The sequence below is a fragment of the Dendrobates tinctorius genome, unplaced genomic scaffold (assembly GCF_039654945.1).
Source record: "Dendrobates tinctorius isolate UK_male_01 unplaced genomic scaffold, ASM3965494v1 ptg000030l, whole genome shotgun sequence".
Lineage (NCBI taxonomy): Eukaryota > Metazoa > Chordata > Amphibia > Anura > Dendrobatidae > Dendrobates > Dendrobates tinctorius.
The window spans coordinates 30,454,738-30,474,702 of record NW_027361698.1 but is presented as its reverse complement, the minus strand read 5'-3'; the positions used below and the strand labels follow the sequence as shown (position 1 = coordinate 30,474,702).

Here is a 19,965-nt window from a genome sequence, read left to right as displayed (position 1 = left end):
AGGTTCCTGGGGTCCCTCGTAGAAGGCGGGGTACTGTCATGTCGGACACTGTTCGCACCAGGGTGTCCGGCAGACAGCGGTAATACCCCATCCTACCACATGGTTCTCAGCGGCGCTGGTTGCTCTTCTGATCCGGCTTGGAATGGGTTAACCAGGAAGTCATTCTGGCTGAGGGCTTAGCCACGCCCTCTGTCTTTAAATTGCCCTGTGTGACTATGGGCGTCGCCGACTATAGCTCTTGCCTTGTGCTAAGCGATACCGGTCTGGAGTGGTGGTCTAAGGAGCATACGGTTGCTGGTGTAGTATATTCCATTGTTGCCATTTTGCCTCCCTGTGTTGTATTATTTGGTTGCCCTTGCACATTACTGTGTTCCCCTGTGTGTACGCGGTGTGGTGCATTTCCGTTATCCCTGACAAGGACAGGGTGGAGGCCCAGGCAGGCACACCTTCAGTGTAAACCCTGGGTTGAGGGACAGACAGGGTTTCCCCTAGTCTGAGGGACACCGCAGAAGCCCCGGGGTTTCAGCCTAAAGTTACCTAGGCTTCCCATGACAGTTCCACAGTGGTAGTTGAGGAATATGGACCGGGTTTGCTCGTTGGCAAGCTGAAATAAATTGAGCTACCCACTTATACAAAGCCCCTAGGGCCGACACCTGGACTTTTAGAATGTTTACAGAAAGTTTCAGCTCATGCCCCTTTTGTAGGAATTCTAGAATGGCTGGGATAGGTATCTCACTGGAGGGCGCCGCTGAATGGAAGGCTAAAATTTTTTCCCATATTCTGGAATAGATTTTTGTTGCAGTCTCCTTCCTACTTTGTAGGAGGGTCTCTATTAAGTCATCCGAGAATCCTATTTGCCTTAATAACTCCCTCTCAAATTCCATGCCGTGAGGCGTAGACCTTTGACCTGAGTGTGGTAGCAGGGTCCTTGTGAGAGTAGGTCCCGATCTAGAGGGAGAATCCATGGGTTAGAGATCGACATGGTTCTCAGCCATGAAAACCACAGCCTCTTGGGCCAAAACGGGGCTATTAAGATGACCCTTGCCCCTTCTTCCCTTATTTTCCTGCTGACAGTTGGTAACAGCATCATTGGAGGGAAGACATAGGCTTGTCGGAATGTCCAGGATGTTTGGAGAACATCGAGCACGTCCGGATTGTCTGCCCTGAATAGAGAAGCAGACCATTCTACGCGTCTGTTGGCCCTTTGGGCGAATAGGTCTATCTCTGGTCTGTGCCACTTGGCCACTATCATCTCGAAGATGCGCCAACCGAGCACCCATTTACCCCTGATGAAGGGTGTGTTGACTGAGGAAGTCTGCTCTGGAATTGTCTATCCCTTTGATATGGAGAGCAGACAAGGAGTGGAGGTGTCTTTTGGGCATTTTTAGAATCTCCTCTGCCATAGACATTAGCAGACCTGATCGCGTGCCGCCTTGCCGGTTTAGGTATGCCACTGAAGTGGTGTTGTCCGAGTGAATCCTTGTATGGGTTCCTTGGAGCTGTGGGAGAAATTTAGATATGGCATAAAATATTGCTTTTAGCTCCTTCATATTGGAGGAATCCTCTGCCTCGGCCTCGGTCCACTGTCCCTGAACCATATTCTCATCTAGATGGGCTAGTGTAACGGGGTCTACCAAGCTGGAGTACCTCTTTCAGTACCACCCCGTGTTTTCGGAGGTCCGCTCTGCGTTGGCTGGAGTCTGAATGAATGACGCTGGCTGGAATTCCTTGGTTACATGGGCGCATATAAAAGATCACTGCTTCTCCACGTATTTCCAGTCTGACAACACTTTACTCACAGGACACAGAATATATCACACAGATACAGAGGGCAGGCCAATAGAAAAGCGGCAGGCCAGACATGCATTACAAAAGCCGCAGGTGGCCGGAGCCTGCCGATGTTTACTATGGGAATTACAAAGGTGGGGGGAGGGCGGACAAAAGGAGAATATCGTGTCCCCTCTGCCCAGGGGCGCAGCCTGTGGGCTGATGCATTAGGGAAATGCATATCACATAGAACCTACTATACATACATATAACTGCACAACATATTCTGGGTGCTGAGTGGTTCTGTAACACGTAACACGGCTCCCCTTTTCAGCGACGCGATCGGCATACACAGTCTGATCCTCAACGGATTGGTTTGGGGATGACCGAAGTTTATGGGGTTGGTGCAAGTTCCGTTTGTCGACTTAGTCCATCGGCATTACCATTTTGTTTGCCGGGTCTGTGTTGGATGGTGAAGTCCAGAGGTTGTAGGGCTAAACTCCACCGCAGCAATCTGGCGTTGTCTCCGGAGACCCGATTAAGCCAGACTAGGGGATTATGGTCCGTTAGGAGGGAAAACTGTCATCCATACAAATATGGTTGCAACTTCTTGAGTGCCCATACTACCGCCAGGCACTCCTTCTCGATGGCCGCATAGCTTACTTCATGGGGCAGTAGTTTCCGACTCAGGTAAGCTACTAGGTGTTCTTAGCCGTCCGGCCCGACTTGGCTCAGTACTGCCCCAATCCAAACATAACAACTGTGTGAACAAGGAAACGTTTAGTTGGATCGGGTGCGGCCAATACAGGGGTATTGGTGAGGGCGTCCTTTAGTTGGCGGAAGACTTCATCACACTCTGAGGTCCAGGTTACCTGGCGGGGTTGGTTCTTACGGGTCAAATCATTGAGGGGCTTGGCTACACTGCTGTAATTGGGAACGAATTTCCTGTAATACCCCGCTATCCCTAGAAAAACCATGACCTGGGTTTAAGTGCGTGGGATGGGCCATTTGGCTATGGCCTCAATCTTGGCTGGTTCTGGTCGCTGTTTCCCACTTCCCACCCAATGCCCTAAATACTGAACCTCTGCTTTGCCCAAGTGACACTTGTTTGGGTTCAGGGTGATTCCGGCCTGGTGGATCCTGTCCAATACTGTCTCTAGGTGATTTAGATGCTCTTCCCATGTCGCACTGTAGATGGCGATGTCGTCCAGGTAGGCACAAGCATAGTCCTGGAGACCATCCAGAAGCCGGTCAGCCAGCCTTTGGAAGGTCGCCGGGGCATTCTTCATCCCGAATGGCATAACTCGAAACTGGAATAAGCCAAACGGAGTGACAAATGCCGACTTGGGAACAGCGTCAGGACTAAGGGGAATCTGCCAGTAGCCTTTGCATAGATCGATGGTGGTCAAATACTTTGCCCCCACCAGCCAGTCTAGCAACTCATCCACACGCGGCATGGGGTATGCATCCGTCACTGTTTTCTCATTGAGCTTACGATAGTCTACACAAAACCATGTAGTCCTAATCCTTCATGGGCACTAACACTACAGGGGATGCCCAGGGACTATCTGACTCTTCAATGACCCCTAAACGCAACATCTCTTGTATCTCTTCTCTCATCCCCTCTCGTACAGACTCAGGGACGCGGAAGGGGTTTTGCCGCAGGGGGGTCTGATCCTGGGTCTCAACCTTGTGTTGTGTCAGGCGAGTGTATCCCGGTCTCTCTGAAAACATCCTCTGTCGCAGCCTCAACAACGCCTCTGCCTGCTGTCTCTCCCAGGGGCCTAGGTCTTCACCCAAGTGTACCTGGTCCCATGTTTTAGACTGAGTCCTTTCCCCTAAGACATCCGGCAAGGGAAGTCCGGCTAAATCCTCTGCTTCAGGTGTACAGATTGCCACCACCTCTTCAGGGCGCTCCCGGTAGGGCTTCAGCATATTCACGTGGAACATGCGGATAACCCTGGGGTCATCACAATCGGCGACATTATAGGTTGTGTCGGCTATTTTCCCCACTACCTTGTATGGCCCCTGCCATGCAGCTTGAAACTTATTCTGCTTAGTGGGCTCTAACACCAGGACCTTCTGTCCTATTTCCAAAGTGCGCTCTCTGGCCCTCCGATCATACCATATGCGCTGGCGCCGCTGTGTCACCTGCAGGTTCTCACGTACAACCTGGGTCAGCTCCTGTAGGCGGTCCCGGAATTCCAGCAATTAGGGTACAATAGATATCCCTTCTATGAGGCCCTCCCCTTCCCAGTGTTCCAGCACTCTCCAGCAGTCTAGGGGTCCCCTTACCCGTCTCCCGTATACCAGCTCGAATGGGGAGAACCCCGTGGATTCTTGGGGCACCTCCCGATAGGCAAACAGGAGGTGTGGCAAGAATTTCTCCCAGTCCCTGTAGGTCCTGGTAAAAGTCCCAATGAGCTGTTTTAATGTACCGTTAAAGCGTTCACACAACCCATTGGTTTGCGGGTAGTACGGGGCACTTCTAATGGACTTTACGCTTCCACAGTTGGATGGTCACCTCTGCTGTAAACTGGGAACCCTGGTCTGAGATAATCTCCCAGGGAAATCCAACCCGTGAAAAAACCTGGAGCAGGGCGGCCACCACCGTCTCTGCCAGTATGTTAGGTAACGCAACCGCCTCTGGATACCGTGTGGCATAATCTACCACTGTCAATATAAACTTTTTCCCGGACGGACTGGGTTTGGCTAACGGCCCTATCAGATCGACCGCTACTCGGCTAAATGGTTCCTCCACAATGGGGAGGGGGCGTAATTTGGCCTTGCATCGATCCCCCCTCTTGCCAATGCACTGACAACTGTCACAGGTCTGGCAGTACTGACGAACATCATAGGTTACCCCCGGCCAAAAGAAGTTTTGTGTCAGACGATGCCTGGTGCGACTGACGCCGAAGTGCCCGGCCAAGGGTATATCATGAGAGATGCGCAGTAACTCCTGCCTATACTTCTTGGGAACTACCAGCTGTTGTTTTATAGTGGGGCTCGTCCCTGTGCGGTGCTGCTCTGTGATCCGGTAGAGGAATCCCTGCTTCCATACAAACTGTTCCCCTTCCAGTACTCCTCTCCCCTCCTGTGCCTTCCCATGATATCCCTCTAACGAAGGATCCTCAAGTAACTCCCTCTTAAATTCCTCTGGGGTGGCCCAAGAAATGTGTCTGGCTATGGGAATGCGTGCAGGGCTGGGATGTCTTACCTGGGCCTCCTCTGAGTGTGATTCCGCCTCCGCAGCTCGAGCTTGTCTCCGGGTGGTCACAGGATAGGTCTCAGCCAGAGGGGCCACCGAGAATGCAGACAACATGGCCCCCAAGTCATTTCCCAGCAAGACGTCTGCAGGCAAATCCTCCATCAAGCCGACCTCAACAAGGCCATCCCCGACTCCCCAGTTCAGGTGAATCCTGGCAGTGAGTAGTCGATGTATAGCTCCCCCTGTTACATGGACTGCCACTGTCTGGTTCGTCTTCTCTTGATCCCGGACGAGATGAGGCTTCACAAGGGTCAAAGTTGCCCCGGAATCTTTTAGTCCCTGCATACGTTTCCCATTAACCCACACGACCTGTCGATGCTGTTGTCGATTATCTGCCCAGGCTGCCTGCACTGGGTCTACTTCATGCAGCACTTCCTCCATCTCTTCCACCCCTTGGTTAATCGTAGCCCCCAATGCCGGGTCAGCTTCGCCGTGGTAGCAGTGTACAGCAGCCCGGCTGAAGGTAGCTGTTCCCGCCTTTGCCCACAGGGTATGCTGAGTCTGGTTGGGGCATTGTCTTTGCAGGTGGCCCAGCTGACGACAGGTGTGGCATCGTGCCCCAGGGGGACTGTGGTAGGCCGGGTTTCTAGCTGGTCCCCTTACAATCTTCAGTGGTTTGGGGCCCTCTAAGTCCATGGGCGGGCCCCTAGTGACCACCTTTGATCCGGACAACTGCGGCCTCCTGGCATCATGGTGTTCATCGGCCAGACGAGCGGCTTCCTCAAGAGTCGTTGGCTGCCTGTCCCGAAGCCATTCCTGTGTCTCGGGGTTTAGTCCATTAAAGAATTGTTCTAACAGGAAGAGCTGCAGGACATCCTCCTTAGTGGTTGCTTGGCTCCCTTGTACCCACTGCGTGGGTATCGGTTACGCGTTTTATCAGTCCGTGGAACTTTTGGCGGTAGGCCTCTGGTGTCAGCGCATACCGGGCCAAGATCACTTCTTTGATCCGCTCATAGTCCATACAGTCCTCATCAGGTACCGTGCGATAGGCGTCCGCTGCCCGGCCTGTCAGCTTGCTAGCCAAAATCTGAACCCGTTCCTCTGGCTTCACTTGATGAAGGGCACACTGCCGCTCAAAGTCCTGCAGAAAGCCATCAATGTCTTCCTCTGCCTCCCCCAACTGTCGGAAGGCATTATACTGGATCTTTTTGTGGCTTACTGTTGAAGGTACCTGGTCGAAGGCCAGAGCTCCCCCTGCTCGCTGACTCTCCTCTCTCCGCTCTGCCATCTCCATCTTGGCCAGCTCCACTTTGGTCCGCTCTGCCATCTCCATCTTGGCTAGCTCTATCCTGGTCCGCTCGGCCATCTTTTCCTTCAGATCAGTACGCACATCAGCCATCACCTCTCGTATGATCTCTACTGCATGGTTTAAGCCATAGAACGCCAGTCTGTTCTTTACCTCCCTCTAGAATTCGGTCTCCCCCACATTCACATTGGGGGGTGCTGCACTGTCGTGTTCCATGATGGCTGCTATCAAATCCGCTTTTGTTTTGTTGCTGGTGATCAACCCTTGGGCTTCCACCAGATTTTTTAATGTAGTCCTCTTTAACTTCTGGTAGTTATTTTCCATTCATTCCTTTCCTCCTGTAGAAGGGGTATCATGTCCCGCTATCTGCCACCAGTGTAACGGGGTCTACCAAGCTGGAGTACCTCTTTCAGTACCACCCCGTGTTTTCGGAGGACCGCTCTGCGTTGGCTGGAGTCTGAATGAATGACGCTGGCTGGAATTCCTTGGTTACATGGGCGCATATAAAAGATCACTGCTTCTCCATGTATTTCCAGTCTGACAACACTTTACTCACAAGACACAGAATATATCACACAGATACAGAGGGCAGGCCAATAGAAAAGCGGCAGGCCAGACATGCATTACAAAAACCGCAGGTGGCCAGAGCCTGCCGATGTTTACTGTGGGAACTACAAAGGTGGGGGGAGGGCGGACAAAAGGAGAATATCGTGTCCCCTCTGCCCAGGGGCGCAGCCTGTGGGCTGATGCATTAGGGACATGCATCTCACATAGAACCTATTATACATACATATAACTGCACAAAATATTCTGGGTGCTGAGTGATTCTGTAACACGCAACAGGCTCCCCATCCGAAGGGGCTAGTGTCCGTAGTAACTATCTTTGAGGGAACAACCATCCATGAGACTCCTCCCAAGAGTTTGTTTGGGTCTAGCCACCACCTTAGGGAGCTGGTCACCTCTGTTGAGAGGGACATTCTGCCTTCTAGCTGGCCCTGCAATCTTTCTACCTCCTGCAATACAGACCACTGCAATTTCCTAGTATGGAATTGGGCACACTGAACTGCCAGAATACATGATATTAGGGAGCCTAGCAAGGACATGCCCTCCCTTAAGGACATATTAGGCCTACTGATAGCCGTCGGCACTTTATTAATTATAGTCATTTTCTTTGTTTCCGGCATTAGACATTTTAGACTTTCTGAGTCTAGATGAAGGCCTAAAAACATCTGGCAGGTTACCGGATGTCTGGATTTTTCCCAGTTGATTAGCCAGCCAAGCTCCTGCAAAGATGAGATAATATCAGCTAGCCTGTGTCTGCATTGAGAACTAGAATTTCCCACTATCAGCAGATCATCCAAGTATGGGACTATTAAGGTGTCTCTTAACCGTAAATGTGCTATCACCTCCAGCATCAATTTGGTTAAGACGCGGGGTGCCATGGATAGCCCAAAGGGCATTGCCGTAAACTGAATATGACGTATCTGACCTCTTAACATGACTGCCACTCGGAGGAACTTTTGATGCCCCCTGTGTATTGGAAGATGGTAGTAGGCATCTTTGAGGTCCAAGACTGTAATGTAGCACCTAGGAAACAAGATTTTTATAGCTGATCTTATAGATTCCATTTTAAATGATCGTGGCCTTAGAAAGGTACTTAGCTTTCTCAAATTAATTATGGTCCTAAATGAGCCATCTGGCTTAGGGACCAGAAATAAGGGAGAATAGAACCCCTTCCCCCTTTCTTGTGCTGAAACCTCTATAAGAACGTGCTTAGTTAAGAGGCCCACAATCTCCAGCTCCAATGCTTCCTGCTGGGCTGGGGGCTTCAGAGAAGTCAATAGGAAGGAGTCCCGTGGGTACCGAACAATTTCTAATTTCAAGCCCGATATAACAATGTCAATGGCCCAGGGGTTAGTCGTTATCATTCCCCATTGATGGGAAAAATATAGCAACCTGCCACCTATTGGTAGATTGGGGCTACCGGAATTTGTCCCCGGATCTGAAGGGGCATTTACCAAATAGGTTCCCCTTCTGTTTGGGATCCTTGTTGACCCAGCGGTCTTGGGACCTGTAGTCTTTTTAGACTGTAGAAGGGAACATACGGGTTAGGGAATCCCTTCTTCCTCTCTCCCGCCTTAGTCGGGATTTCATCTAGGACTGTGCCAAACAGATACTTACCCTGACAGGGCATAGCGCAGAGCTTGGATTTCGTCTGCGTATTCCCCTTCAACCCCTTCAACCATAGAGCCTGATGGGCCGCATTGGTTAATCCTGCCGATCTGGCAGCTAGTCGGAGGGAATCGGCTGAGGCGTCTGATAGGAAGGCGGCTGCTCCCCTGATTAGAAGAATAGAGGAACAAAGCTTGTCTCTCGATGTTCCGTTCTTTATATTCTCCTCCAACTGGTCTAACCATATCAACATGGACCTCCCAGTACATGTGGCCGATATTGCCGGTTTGAAGGCCTCTGTGCATATTTCCCAGGATCTTTTGAGAAGTGTATCGGCTTTGTGGTCTAAGGGTTCAGATAACATACCCAAATCCTCCACTGGCAGGGAGGATGGGCGAGAAGTGGAGGCTACTGCCGCATCAACCTTGGGGGCCTTGGACCAAGAGGCTAATTCATCATCGTCAAACGGATATCTCCATTTGGAAGTCACTGGGGGAAAACTCTTGTGCCCCTGTCTTTCTCACTCTCTCTTTACCAGCTCCTTTATTGCCGGGATTACTGGAAAAGCTCAGACATTTTTTGGGAGAGTCAAGCAAACATTATTTCCTGGGGGGTTTTGGGGTCTTTAGTGTCTGACAACCCCATTGTATTGCACACCAACTTGACTAGATTATTAATACTGTCGGTGGGAAAGCAACTGTGCTCCTTCTCTTCTGAGGATAGGTACTCCTGGGACTCATCCGAATCTAGTTCCCGCATTTCCAAAGGTGACCTGGACCCCGGTGAGGTGATCTTTTGATCTTGCTGGATACTTGTCCTCCCATACTACTAGAGCCTCCTATGTGCACGTATGTAATTATCGCCACCCATTGGCGCAGTCGTGACGTGATTGCAGGTGACCAATGGGTTGTCATGACAACAGAGTATCAGCTGACCTGTCATTACAGAGCTCCTTTGAAACCCTAACTGTGGGTCTCTCAAAAAATGTTTCCCTGGACAGAAAAGTAAAAGAATTATGGCTCTGGGAAGAAGAGGAAAAAATGGAAACACAAAAATGGCTGCTGTGTGAAGGGGTTAACATTGTACAAGCCATTGACTAATGTCAAGTTATGTGTCAAGTTAGACTTTTTTGTATTTGGATATCCCAAATCTGTGTTATCTGGATTAAGATAAAACTTTACTATATCAGTATCTCTGTAAGCAGTGTAAAAAGAATATGATTAACAAATATTGACTGTCTACCTTAATTTTTGAGTAATCTGTATGATAATTTTTACATTTTAGTTAGAAAGCTCATTCAAATAGCATATCCTAGCACTACATGTCCTCCCTCTTTGAAGTATTATATCTTGCATGAATTTGGTTCAAATGAAGATGTTTTAGTTAAGAAGGCTGTTAGCTATCACGTTTTTGTCATATACAAGTTCTCCATAATCCAGATGAACTAGACGTTGAGGTGCAAATTTTATAATTTTGCAAGATACTGCTGTAAAAGCAATATTCTTAATTGTGGCAAATGGCACACCAGGTTTATGGAACCAGATCTGCCCAAACCTACAGTTGCCAGTCGCACCTTGCCTTGTTCCACAAATGTTCCAAAAATTGTAGATCATGCCGGTAAATTATAAAAAAGGGCATTGAAGTTGGTAAGCCAAACCTCCGACTCCTACTCCTCAATTTCCATGACTCCCAGCCCCGGCTTCACAACTCTGACTCCACAACACTGCTTCACTACTGAGCATATACAGTAAATATTCATCTCAACTAATAGCCTAGATCAGTGGCGGCAGACCTATGGTACGTAGCTCCCGGTGGACACGCGCGCCATCTCTTCAGGACTAGAAGACGGTGAGGGAGGGAGAGCGGTGGAGCAGTGGATCACAGGAGCCAGGAGCTGGCAATTGTGGCTAAAGCCTGTGCAGTGGCAGTGAATGTTAATTTCTATTATAGCGTGCACAGTTTCTGCTGCAGTCGCTGGCTTCCAGCAGCGACCGGGCTATCACGGGTGCCTTCTCATTAAGGTAATAAATATTCACCTATTCGCCTCTCTGCACTCCCATAGGCATGGAGAGAGGTGCATATTCATTACCTTAATGAGCATGGGCACATGACTGGCGGGCCTCAGGAGCTGCTGGCACCGGAACAAGATGCTGCGAGGGCGCACAGGGAAGGTAAGTAGGATTTTTTTTAATGCTTTTTTCATGGGGGCCATACATACAAGGATAGGGATGAGGAACCATGCATACAAGGATGGGGATAAGGAGCCATGCATACCAGTACAGGGATGATAAGCCATGCAGACAGGGATGGTGATAAGGAACCATGCATACAAGGATGGGGATAAGGAGCCATGCATACAAGGAGAGGAATGAGGAACCATGCATACCTGGATAGGGATGTGGAACCATGCATGCAAGGATATGGGTGAGGAACCATGCATACGGGATGATGATAAGGAGCCATGCATACCAGGACAGGGATGAGAAAACATGCATACAAGGATGGGGATAAGGAGCCATGCATACCAGGGCATACCAGGATAGGGATGAGGAACCATGCATACCAGGATAGGAATGAGGAACCATGCATGTAATGATAGGGATGAGCATCCATGCAGACAAGGATGGGGATGAGGAGCCATGCATACAAGGATAGGGATGAGGAACCATACAAGCCAGGACAGGGATGAGGAACCATGCAGACAAGGATAGGGTTGATGAGCCATGAATGCAAGGATAGGGATGAGGAACCATGCATACAAGGATGGGGAAAAGGAGCCATACATACCAGGACAGGGATGAGGAGCCATGCGGACAAGGATGGAGATTAGGAGGTGGGGTACAGTAGGGTCATCATACTGTAGTTGTGGAGGAGTTCACTGTGGGGGTATCATACTGTGTTTGGGAGCACTTTTTTTGCATCATACTTTATTATCTGTTTTATTCAAGTTTTTTTATCCTTTGTTATTACATATTTAAATTAAGCCATTGGGCAATATGCTTTTTACTGCTGTTACATAACATCATATTATTCAACTATAAATTTCCTCAATTGTAGGCATTTTTTTTACATATCAAGGTTGGCCTTTAACTTTTGGCAAAGTTTAACTTTGGCCCTCTGTGCATTTAAGCTTGATATACTGTACCTGCCTTAAAGGGTTTGTTGTCATCATGATAAAGGGTTACAGTTGCAAAGAGGTAGTAAAAACAAACAACTTTGCAATTTTACTTTTGATTAAAAATCCTCTCCATTCTCAAAAACAGACCTTCACTATTATTGGTGGCTAGTATCTTAGGCTTGGAGTACAGCAATTACAAGCTCTTTGATATTGACTCTGCAGTGCACTAATGCATGAATTTTCTTTCTAACGTAAAACCTCAGTATTCAGGGCACTTTACAAAAAATAAGTGGGTTTTAGATTGCAGTTTGGGCACTTGGTCTCTAAAAAGTTCACCATCACTGGCCTAGATCCTTAGATCAGGAACAGAGCAGACATTTCTAAACATTTCATAACTTCCCCAAATTCTTATGAAATATTTACAGCACATACTGCATTGTACTACTGTACCCAATTTATTATATATTTTAGGAGTCAATATCGACTCTGACTCCGCCAAAATGGACACCGACTCCGACTGCACAGTCCTGCTTCGAAATACTATACACCAGCCTTTTGTGTCCAGTTCTGCTTTACACTGTTTTGTGAAAAAAAATTGTACTATCTTAGAAGACTTTGGACGCCTCATCCTTTGCACTGGACATTGCAGTATTTAGTATATTTCATAAAACCTAACAAAGTAAAAGCAAAACAAAATATTTTTTTTCAAATGTAGTAGTTTAAAATAATTGGGAAGCTTAATATTTGACAATTCTCCCTTATAGGTGTATTTCTGTTTTATTAGTCATGTTCTAACATGATATAATTGTCTCTTAGACTCACACAGGAGAAAAAGAGAAGATTTGCCCATATTGTGGCCAGAAGTTTGCAAGCAATGGGACACTCAGGGTACATATACGAAGCCATACAGGTATGAATATCTGTTTAGTAAAGAACACACAATAACGACTCATGTGGAATGATATTTTTTCATTATTTACGAGAGGTTTATAGTTGCTACTGAAAATTCACAGCTAAACACATCACATTCTGTAACTTCCTGAACTTGATTAATAAGGGTCATCTCATGACTGCACTGCATCTGGAGCTCCTTTCATGTGCGTGGGGACGCATTCCTATTTCCTGTTCCCTGGTAACTATACGTATAAAAATGCTTATCCTATTTCTTATATTTGAAGGAAAATAAACTACTTCCAACAAAGTATAGCATCTCTGTTATTTTGAAAGATTCTTTTTGAGTATATATATATATATACAGTATATATACATATATATATATATACTGTATAAATAAATATACATATATATATATATATATATATATATATATATATATATATATAGCCTAAAGGCGCCGATTCAATGAGTCCAGCGATTTATATGCCTGTCTTAATTATGGCCAAAATAAGATGTGCCAAATTTATTAAGTTTGCACACCATTTAATGAATTAATTGCATGTTATCAAGGGTGTGTACCTTCGTGCGACTCACCAGAAATGCTACTCCAATCAGACATTGCACTAACATTTCTGACATAAGAAATGTCCCCACTTTCCTTGAATTTGCCGAGTGGGTGTAGCCCCTCTCTGCCCAACCCTGGCTCCTCCCTAACCATTTTGGTGGTGTTGCTTGAAACTGAAGTGAAAATACCTGAAGTAACAAAAAATGCTGTGCACTCTAGTATTGAGCAAAAATGTTGCTACTATTTAATGTATTTTAAATCACTTTTCCCGGTGTAAACATTTTGATGTATTGGCTGAAAGTGTTCTTTAAAGAAATAATATTGAAAGACAGTTTTTTTTTATGAATTAAGAAAAGAACTTTCAAAAAGCATATCAAGAAGCACATTTATTATAATCTGTAATCATTCAAACCTATTAATTGCTTACTAGTGTGAGGAGTAAATTGAAGTTGTAGGCCGCCTGTGAAAAGCTCTCGTCTTAACTGCAAATTCAGCTTATCTTAACTTGCTTTCAACCACAAGAAAACATTTGATCTGGGGGTGATCATCGATCAGGGGTCACTTTCTTGGCCTTATTTTTGTTGATCCAGACTTATTATTAGCTGCTGCCTTTTTTGTGCTTTATGTTAGATTTTACTGTTCTCTGGTGGGTATCAGTGATCTTTTAACCACTTTCTGACATTTGCAGTATACATACATGTCATGGCTTGGAAGCACTTCTTGCCCAATGAGGTTTATATACATCATTGCAATCGCCCGCGCACAGGAGCTGTGCCCTGGCAATCACCGCCGGGTGTTCAGCTAACATCACAGCTGACACATGGCTCTCCAGTCAGTTTATCGATCGCAGCATTTAGAAAGGGAGGGCGATCCTTCTTCCCTCTGATCGGTGCCCCCACAAATTCATTGCAAGGGCCCGATCATTGCCATTGTGACTAATCTATGCTCAGAACATGGTCTAAGGAGCTTGTGTCAGTGCAGTATTGACATGTATAATGCATTGAAATGCTGGTGCCATGCAATGGTTTATACCAGCAATCAGACTGTTGAAAGAGAAAGTCCCATCGAGGGACTAAGTAAAGAAGTAAAAAATATTGTAAAAAAATGCTTTCAATGAAAACAATATTTTGTCCCACAAAAAACAAACCACCATACAGCTCCATCCGCAGAAAAAGAAAAAATGTATAGCTCTCAGAAAACAGCGATGCAAAAATAATTTGTTTTTCTATAAAATAGTTTTTATTATGTAAATGAGCCAAAACATTAAAAATGTATATAAATGTGGTATTGCTGTAGTCATACTGACCCAAAGAATAAAGCTGCCTTGTCAATTAAACGAAAAAAAAAATTCCAAATTTCTGGTTTTTGATCATTCTGCCTCGAAATAGAATGATCGAAAAAAAAAGCTAAAATCGAAATAGAAAGCTATAAAAAAAGTGTCATCTAATTGAAAATGTTATCAATATAAACAACAACTTGTCCCATAAAAAACAATCCCTCATATGACTGTTGTAAAAAATATGGAAAAATTATGGCTCTCAAATATGGTAATGCAAAATCTTGTTTTTGCAAAAAAAGCGTCCTTTAGTGTGTGACAGCAGCCAAACATAAAAACTTGATATAAATCTGGTACCACTGTAACTGCACAGATCCGAAGAATGAAGTTGTCTTATCACTTTTACCGTACAAGGAGCAGCATTGAAAAAATAAATAAAACCATTTCTTCTTCTACTGTTGATTTGTTCATTGTACCTCCCAAAGATTGAAGTAAGGTTCAGAGCACATTTTTCCTGTGCTCTCCGCTGAGCGCTTAGACTGGGTTTTCCATGTAAATCTCTGAAATGCGTGATTCAGACAGAACTACCAGAGGAAGATTCTGTATAGTGAGGAAGATGGAGTCATGGTGGATGCTGTCTGTCCTATGATTCGGCGGTGACCGTATTTTTAGGTGTGCATACATGCGACGTCTGCAGCAATTTTGTGCTCTTCTGTAAAGCATACCGCTGAACAGAGACCAGACAGAGTACAGAGTAACTCTGCTGTCTCATTACAGTGAATGTACTGGTCGGTGTGTTATCTGAATTATGTTATTTGGAGATTTAGATGGAAACCCCAATGTACAGTGGCATGTAAAAGTTTGGGCACCCCAGGTCAAAATTGCTGTTATTGTGAATAGTTAAGAAAGTTGAAGATGAAGTGATCTCTAGAATGCCCAAAGTTAAAGATGAATCATTTCCTTTGTATTTGTGGCAATATATATATATATATATATATATATATATATATATATATATATACACACTGCTCAAAAAAATAAGGGGAATACTAAAATACCACATCATAGATATCTTTGAATTAAATATTCCAGTTGCAATAAAACATAACAATTATAAATGTAAATCAAAATGAATATCCCATGGAGGTCTGGATTTGAAATGATACTCAAAATCAAAGTGGAAAATCAAATTACAGGCTGATCCAACTTCAGTGGAAATGCCTCATGACAAGGAAAAGATGCTCAGTAGTATGTGTGTGTGGCCTCCTGATGAGGCGGTGGGTGGCCTCCTGAGGGATCTCCTTCCAGACCTGTACTAAAGCATCTGCCAACTCCTGGACAGTCTGTGGTGCAACGTGACGTTGGTGGATGGAGCGAGACAGGATGTCACAGATGTGTTTAATCGGATTCAGGTCTGATGAACAGGCGTGCCAGGCCATAGCTTCAATGTCTTCATCTTGCAGGAACTGCTGACACACTGCAACCACATGAGGTCTCGCATTGTCCTGCATTAGGAGGAATCAAGGGCCAACCGCACCAGTATATAGTCTCACAAGAGGTCTGGGGATCTCATCTCGGTACCTAATGGCAGTCAGGCTACCTCTGGCGAGCACATGGAGGGCTGTGCGGCCCTCCAAAGAAAGGCCTCTCCACACCACACCTGACCCACTGCCAAACCAGTCACGCTGAAGGATGTTGCAGGCAGCAGATCACTCTCCATGGCGTCTCCAGACTCTGTCACGCCTGTCACATGTGCTCAATGTGAACCTGCTTTCATCTATGAAGAGCACAGGGCGCTAGAGGCAAATTTGCCAATCCTGGTGTTCTGTGGCAAATGCTAAGTGTCCTGCATGGTGTTGGGCTGTGAGCACAACCCCCATCTGTGGACATTGGGCACTCAGACTGTTATGATGAGTCACCGAAGGAGGAAAAAACAAAATACCAGCTAAGTCCAGAAAAACCAGAGAGGTTGGCAGCTATCGGATTGCAGACCCCTGAACCTATCCACAACAACTAGCAGTAGCCGTGGGCGGTTCCTACGGTGCCCTAGACCCCTCGATCACAGCCAGAGAACTATATAGCCTAAAGACAGAAAGGGGAAAATCTAAACTGCCCCAGAGCAGACCCCAAAGCAATAGGCAGCCCCCAACATATAATGACGGTGAAGCAAGATGAAAACACTAACACAGATAGAAAGATAGGTTGAGCAAACGATGGGGCCCAAGCTAACTACATAGGACAGGATAGGAAAGCTGCTGTCGGCCATCCGCAAAAACCCTATCAAAATGAGCCAACCGACTGATAGGAAAAACAGGCCCTGAAGTCGCTAGGCTTCAAAAGACTATATCAGCACTCAGGTATATTCTGAGGACAGAGCAAAATATCAACAGATCAGAGACAAAAATGGAGTACAGCTCACCCCCGGCCGGGGATGGCAGAACTCCCAAAAAACAAGGCAAAACAAAAACAAAACTGAAGAGTACAAAGCAGAGCAGAATTTATTTAGTTTTGAGGTGCAGGAATCAGACTGGTCTCCAAGAATCCAGCAGGAAAATCACCAGCCAGGAAGAAGGGCGTCGGCCGCCTTATATCCAGTCCTCAATTCCAGCCACCCAGTCATCATCTAGCTGCCCATGAGTTTGGTAATCAGCCTCACTACCTTCCTTCACCAGAGGAGGGAGCTCATCAGACCTCAATGGTGAAGGGAAAAATGAACTCACAACATCAGACCATCCTCATGGAGTCGGTTTCTAACCGTTTGTGCAGACACATGCACATTTGTGGCCTGCTGGAGGTCATTTTGCAGGGCTCTGGCAGTGCTCCTCCTGTTCCTCCTTGCACAAAGGTGGAGGTAGCGGTCCTGCTGCTGGGTTGTTGCCCTCCTATGGCCCCCTCCATATCTCCTAGTGTATTGGCCTGCGGCCCCTCCACATCTCCTGGTGTGCTGGCCTGTCTCCTGGTAGCGCCTCCAGCCTCTGGACACTATGCTGACAGGCACAGCAAACCTTCTTGCCACAGATCGCATTGATGTGCCATCCTGGATGAGCTGCACTACCTGTGCCACTTGTGTGGGTTGTAGAGTCCTTCTCATGCTACCACGAGTGTGAAAGCAGAACCAACATTCAAAAGTGACCAAAACATCAGCCAGAAATCATTGGTACTGAGATGTGGTCTGTGGTCCCCACCTGCAGAACCGCTCCTTTATTGAGTGTGTCTTGATAATTGCCAATAATTTCCATCTGTTGTCTATTCCATTTGCACAACAGCATGTGAAATTGATTGTCAATCAGTGTTTCAGACCATAATTAACCTGTTAGGCTAATTAAGCATGTAATGGCTTGTTCAAAAATTTCCCAGCTTTATAAAAACTCAGCCTTCTCTAACCGAAAAACAGCAGTCATGGGTTCTTCTAAGCAACTGATTAGCACTCTGAAATTGAAATTGCTGGAGGCCCACAAAGCAGGTAAAGGCTATAAGAAGATATCAAAATGTTTTCTAGTTGCCCATTCCTCAGTTTTAAATGTAATTGAGAAATTACAGTTAACAGGAACAGTGTAGGATAAGATAAGGACTAGAAAACCAAGCTAAATGTCAGGGAGAGCTGCTCATAGGATTGCTAGAGAGGCTAATCAAAACCCTTGCATGACTGAAAAAGGCATTCAGAAAGATTTATCATGCTGTGACACCTCCTAGAGTGGACCCTCTGGGTCGTGGTACCAAACCTTCCCTGGGTGAGCTGACCTAGTGAGACCGACCCCTACACAGGGATCGTCAGGGGCAGGCCCAGGGGAGTTGAATACCATGACGGCCAGTACCAAGGGGGCAGCTCAAAGAAGACCAAGGAAACAATGCAGAGATCTGTGAAAAGACAGAGGGCACTGGGGAACAACGGGTCATGGCTAAGGACAAACAGAGATGCTGAATCCAGAGGTGGGAGGCAGAGAGGGAGGAACAGGATCCAAGGACCAGAGACCGAGGAGACAGGGTAGGAACCAAGGCCCACCAGGGACTTAGGCGAAGACTGGCACTGAAAGGGGATATGAGCAGAGCAGGATAAAGCCAAAGCTAGACAAGCACACTAAAAAGCAAACATAGGCCTGAGTTACTGACAAACACCAGTGCAAGCACTAGAGCAATAATCAGGCACCTCCTCTATGAGGAAGCAGCCTGATATACCCGGTACATACCACCATTGGCAGGACTGTGCTTCCAGGTAAGGACACCACAGCTGTATAAAGCGCAGGACAAGCGAAACCGGAAGTGCCAGAGAGACACAGCGAGGCCCACACCCAGCAGCACGCAGGACACTGAAGCGAAAGGAATGGGGTGAGTATTGTGGGACCGGGCGACTGCAGCTGTGACACATACTCTGCTGGTGATACTTTGTTCTAGTGTTCAGAAACAGTTACGCAAATATGGCTTTAATGGAAGAGTCATCATAAAAAAACCTCTCCTGCATCCTTATCATAATATTCAGGGTCAGAAGTATGCAAAAGAACATCTAAACAAGCCTATGCATTTTGGACACAAGTCCTGTGGACCTATGAAGTTAGAATAGAACTCTTTAGCCACAATGATTAAATGTATGCGTTAAGCAAAAGGGGTGCAGAATTTCAGGAAAAGAATATCTCACCAGCCATTAATCATGAAGTTGGATCGATCATGCTTTAGGATTGAGATCCAGCCAATGGCATGAGGATCCTTTGGTAGAGGGATGGGTAGAGGGAAGAATTGATTCAATTAAATTCTAACTAATTTTTGATGCAAACATAACACCATCTGTAAAAAAAAAAAAACTGAAGTTGAAAAGAGGATGGATTCTACAAATGCATAATGATGCTAAACACGTGTCAAAATCCACAATAGACTACCTCAAAAGGCGTAAGCTGAAGGTTTTACAGTAGCCCCCCACAGTTACCATCTGAAAATCTGTGGCTAGATCTCAAAATAGTAGTGCAATCAAGACAACCCACAAGACTTACAGAACTGGAAGAATTTTCCAAGTAAAAATGGATGAAAATTCCTCAAGCAGGAATTGAAAGACTCTTGGCTGGCTACAAAAAGTGTTTATAAACTGATATACTTTTAAAAGGGGGTGCTATTAAGTACTAACCATGCAGGGTACCTAAACTTTTGCATTAGCCCATTTTCCTCTTTGTAGTTTTCAAATTGTAAAAGACAGTGTACACTCACTGGCCACTTTATTAGGTACACCATGCTAGTAACGGGTTGGACCCCCTTTTGCCTTCAGAACTGCCTCAATTCTTCGTGGCAGAGATTCAACAAGGTGCTGGAAGCATTCCTCAGAGATTTTGGACCATATTGACATGATGGCATCACACAGTTGGCGCAGATTTGTCGGCTGCACATCCCTGATGCGAATCTCCCGTTCCACCACATCCCAAAGATGCTCTATTGGATTGAGATCTGGTGACTGAGGAGGCCATTTGAGTACAGTGAACTCATTGTCATGTTCAAGAAACCAATCTGAGATGATTCGAGCTTTATGACATGGCGCATTATCCTGCTGAAAGTAGCCATCAGATGCCTGTTCTTAGCTGAGAGGAGTGGTACCCAGTGTGGTCTTCTGCTGCTGTAGCCCATCTGCCTCAAAGTTCGACGCACTGTGCGTTCAGAGATGCTCTTCTGCCTACCT

General features: G+C 46.2%; 1 protein-coding gene across 1 annotated transcript in view; it reads left to right on the top strand.

Moving 5' to 3' along the window:
• PRDM5 (PR/SET domain 5) overlaps positions 1-19,965 on the top strand; it is a 462,601-nt gene that overhangs the window by 273,127 nt on the left and 169,509 nt on the right. Inside the window, exon 14 of the mRNA XM_073571995.1 lies at positions 12,388-12,481. Coding sequence (XP_073428096.1) covers positions 12,388-12,481 — 94 coding nt within the window. The remainder of the gene's footprint in view (positions 1-12,387; positions 12,482-19,965) is intronic.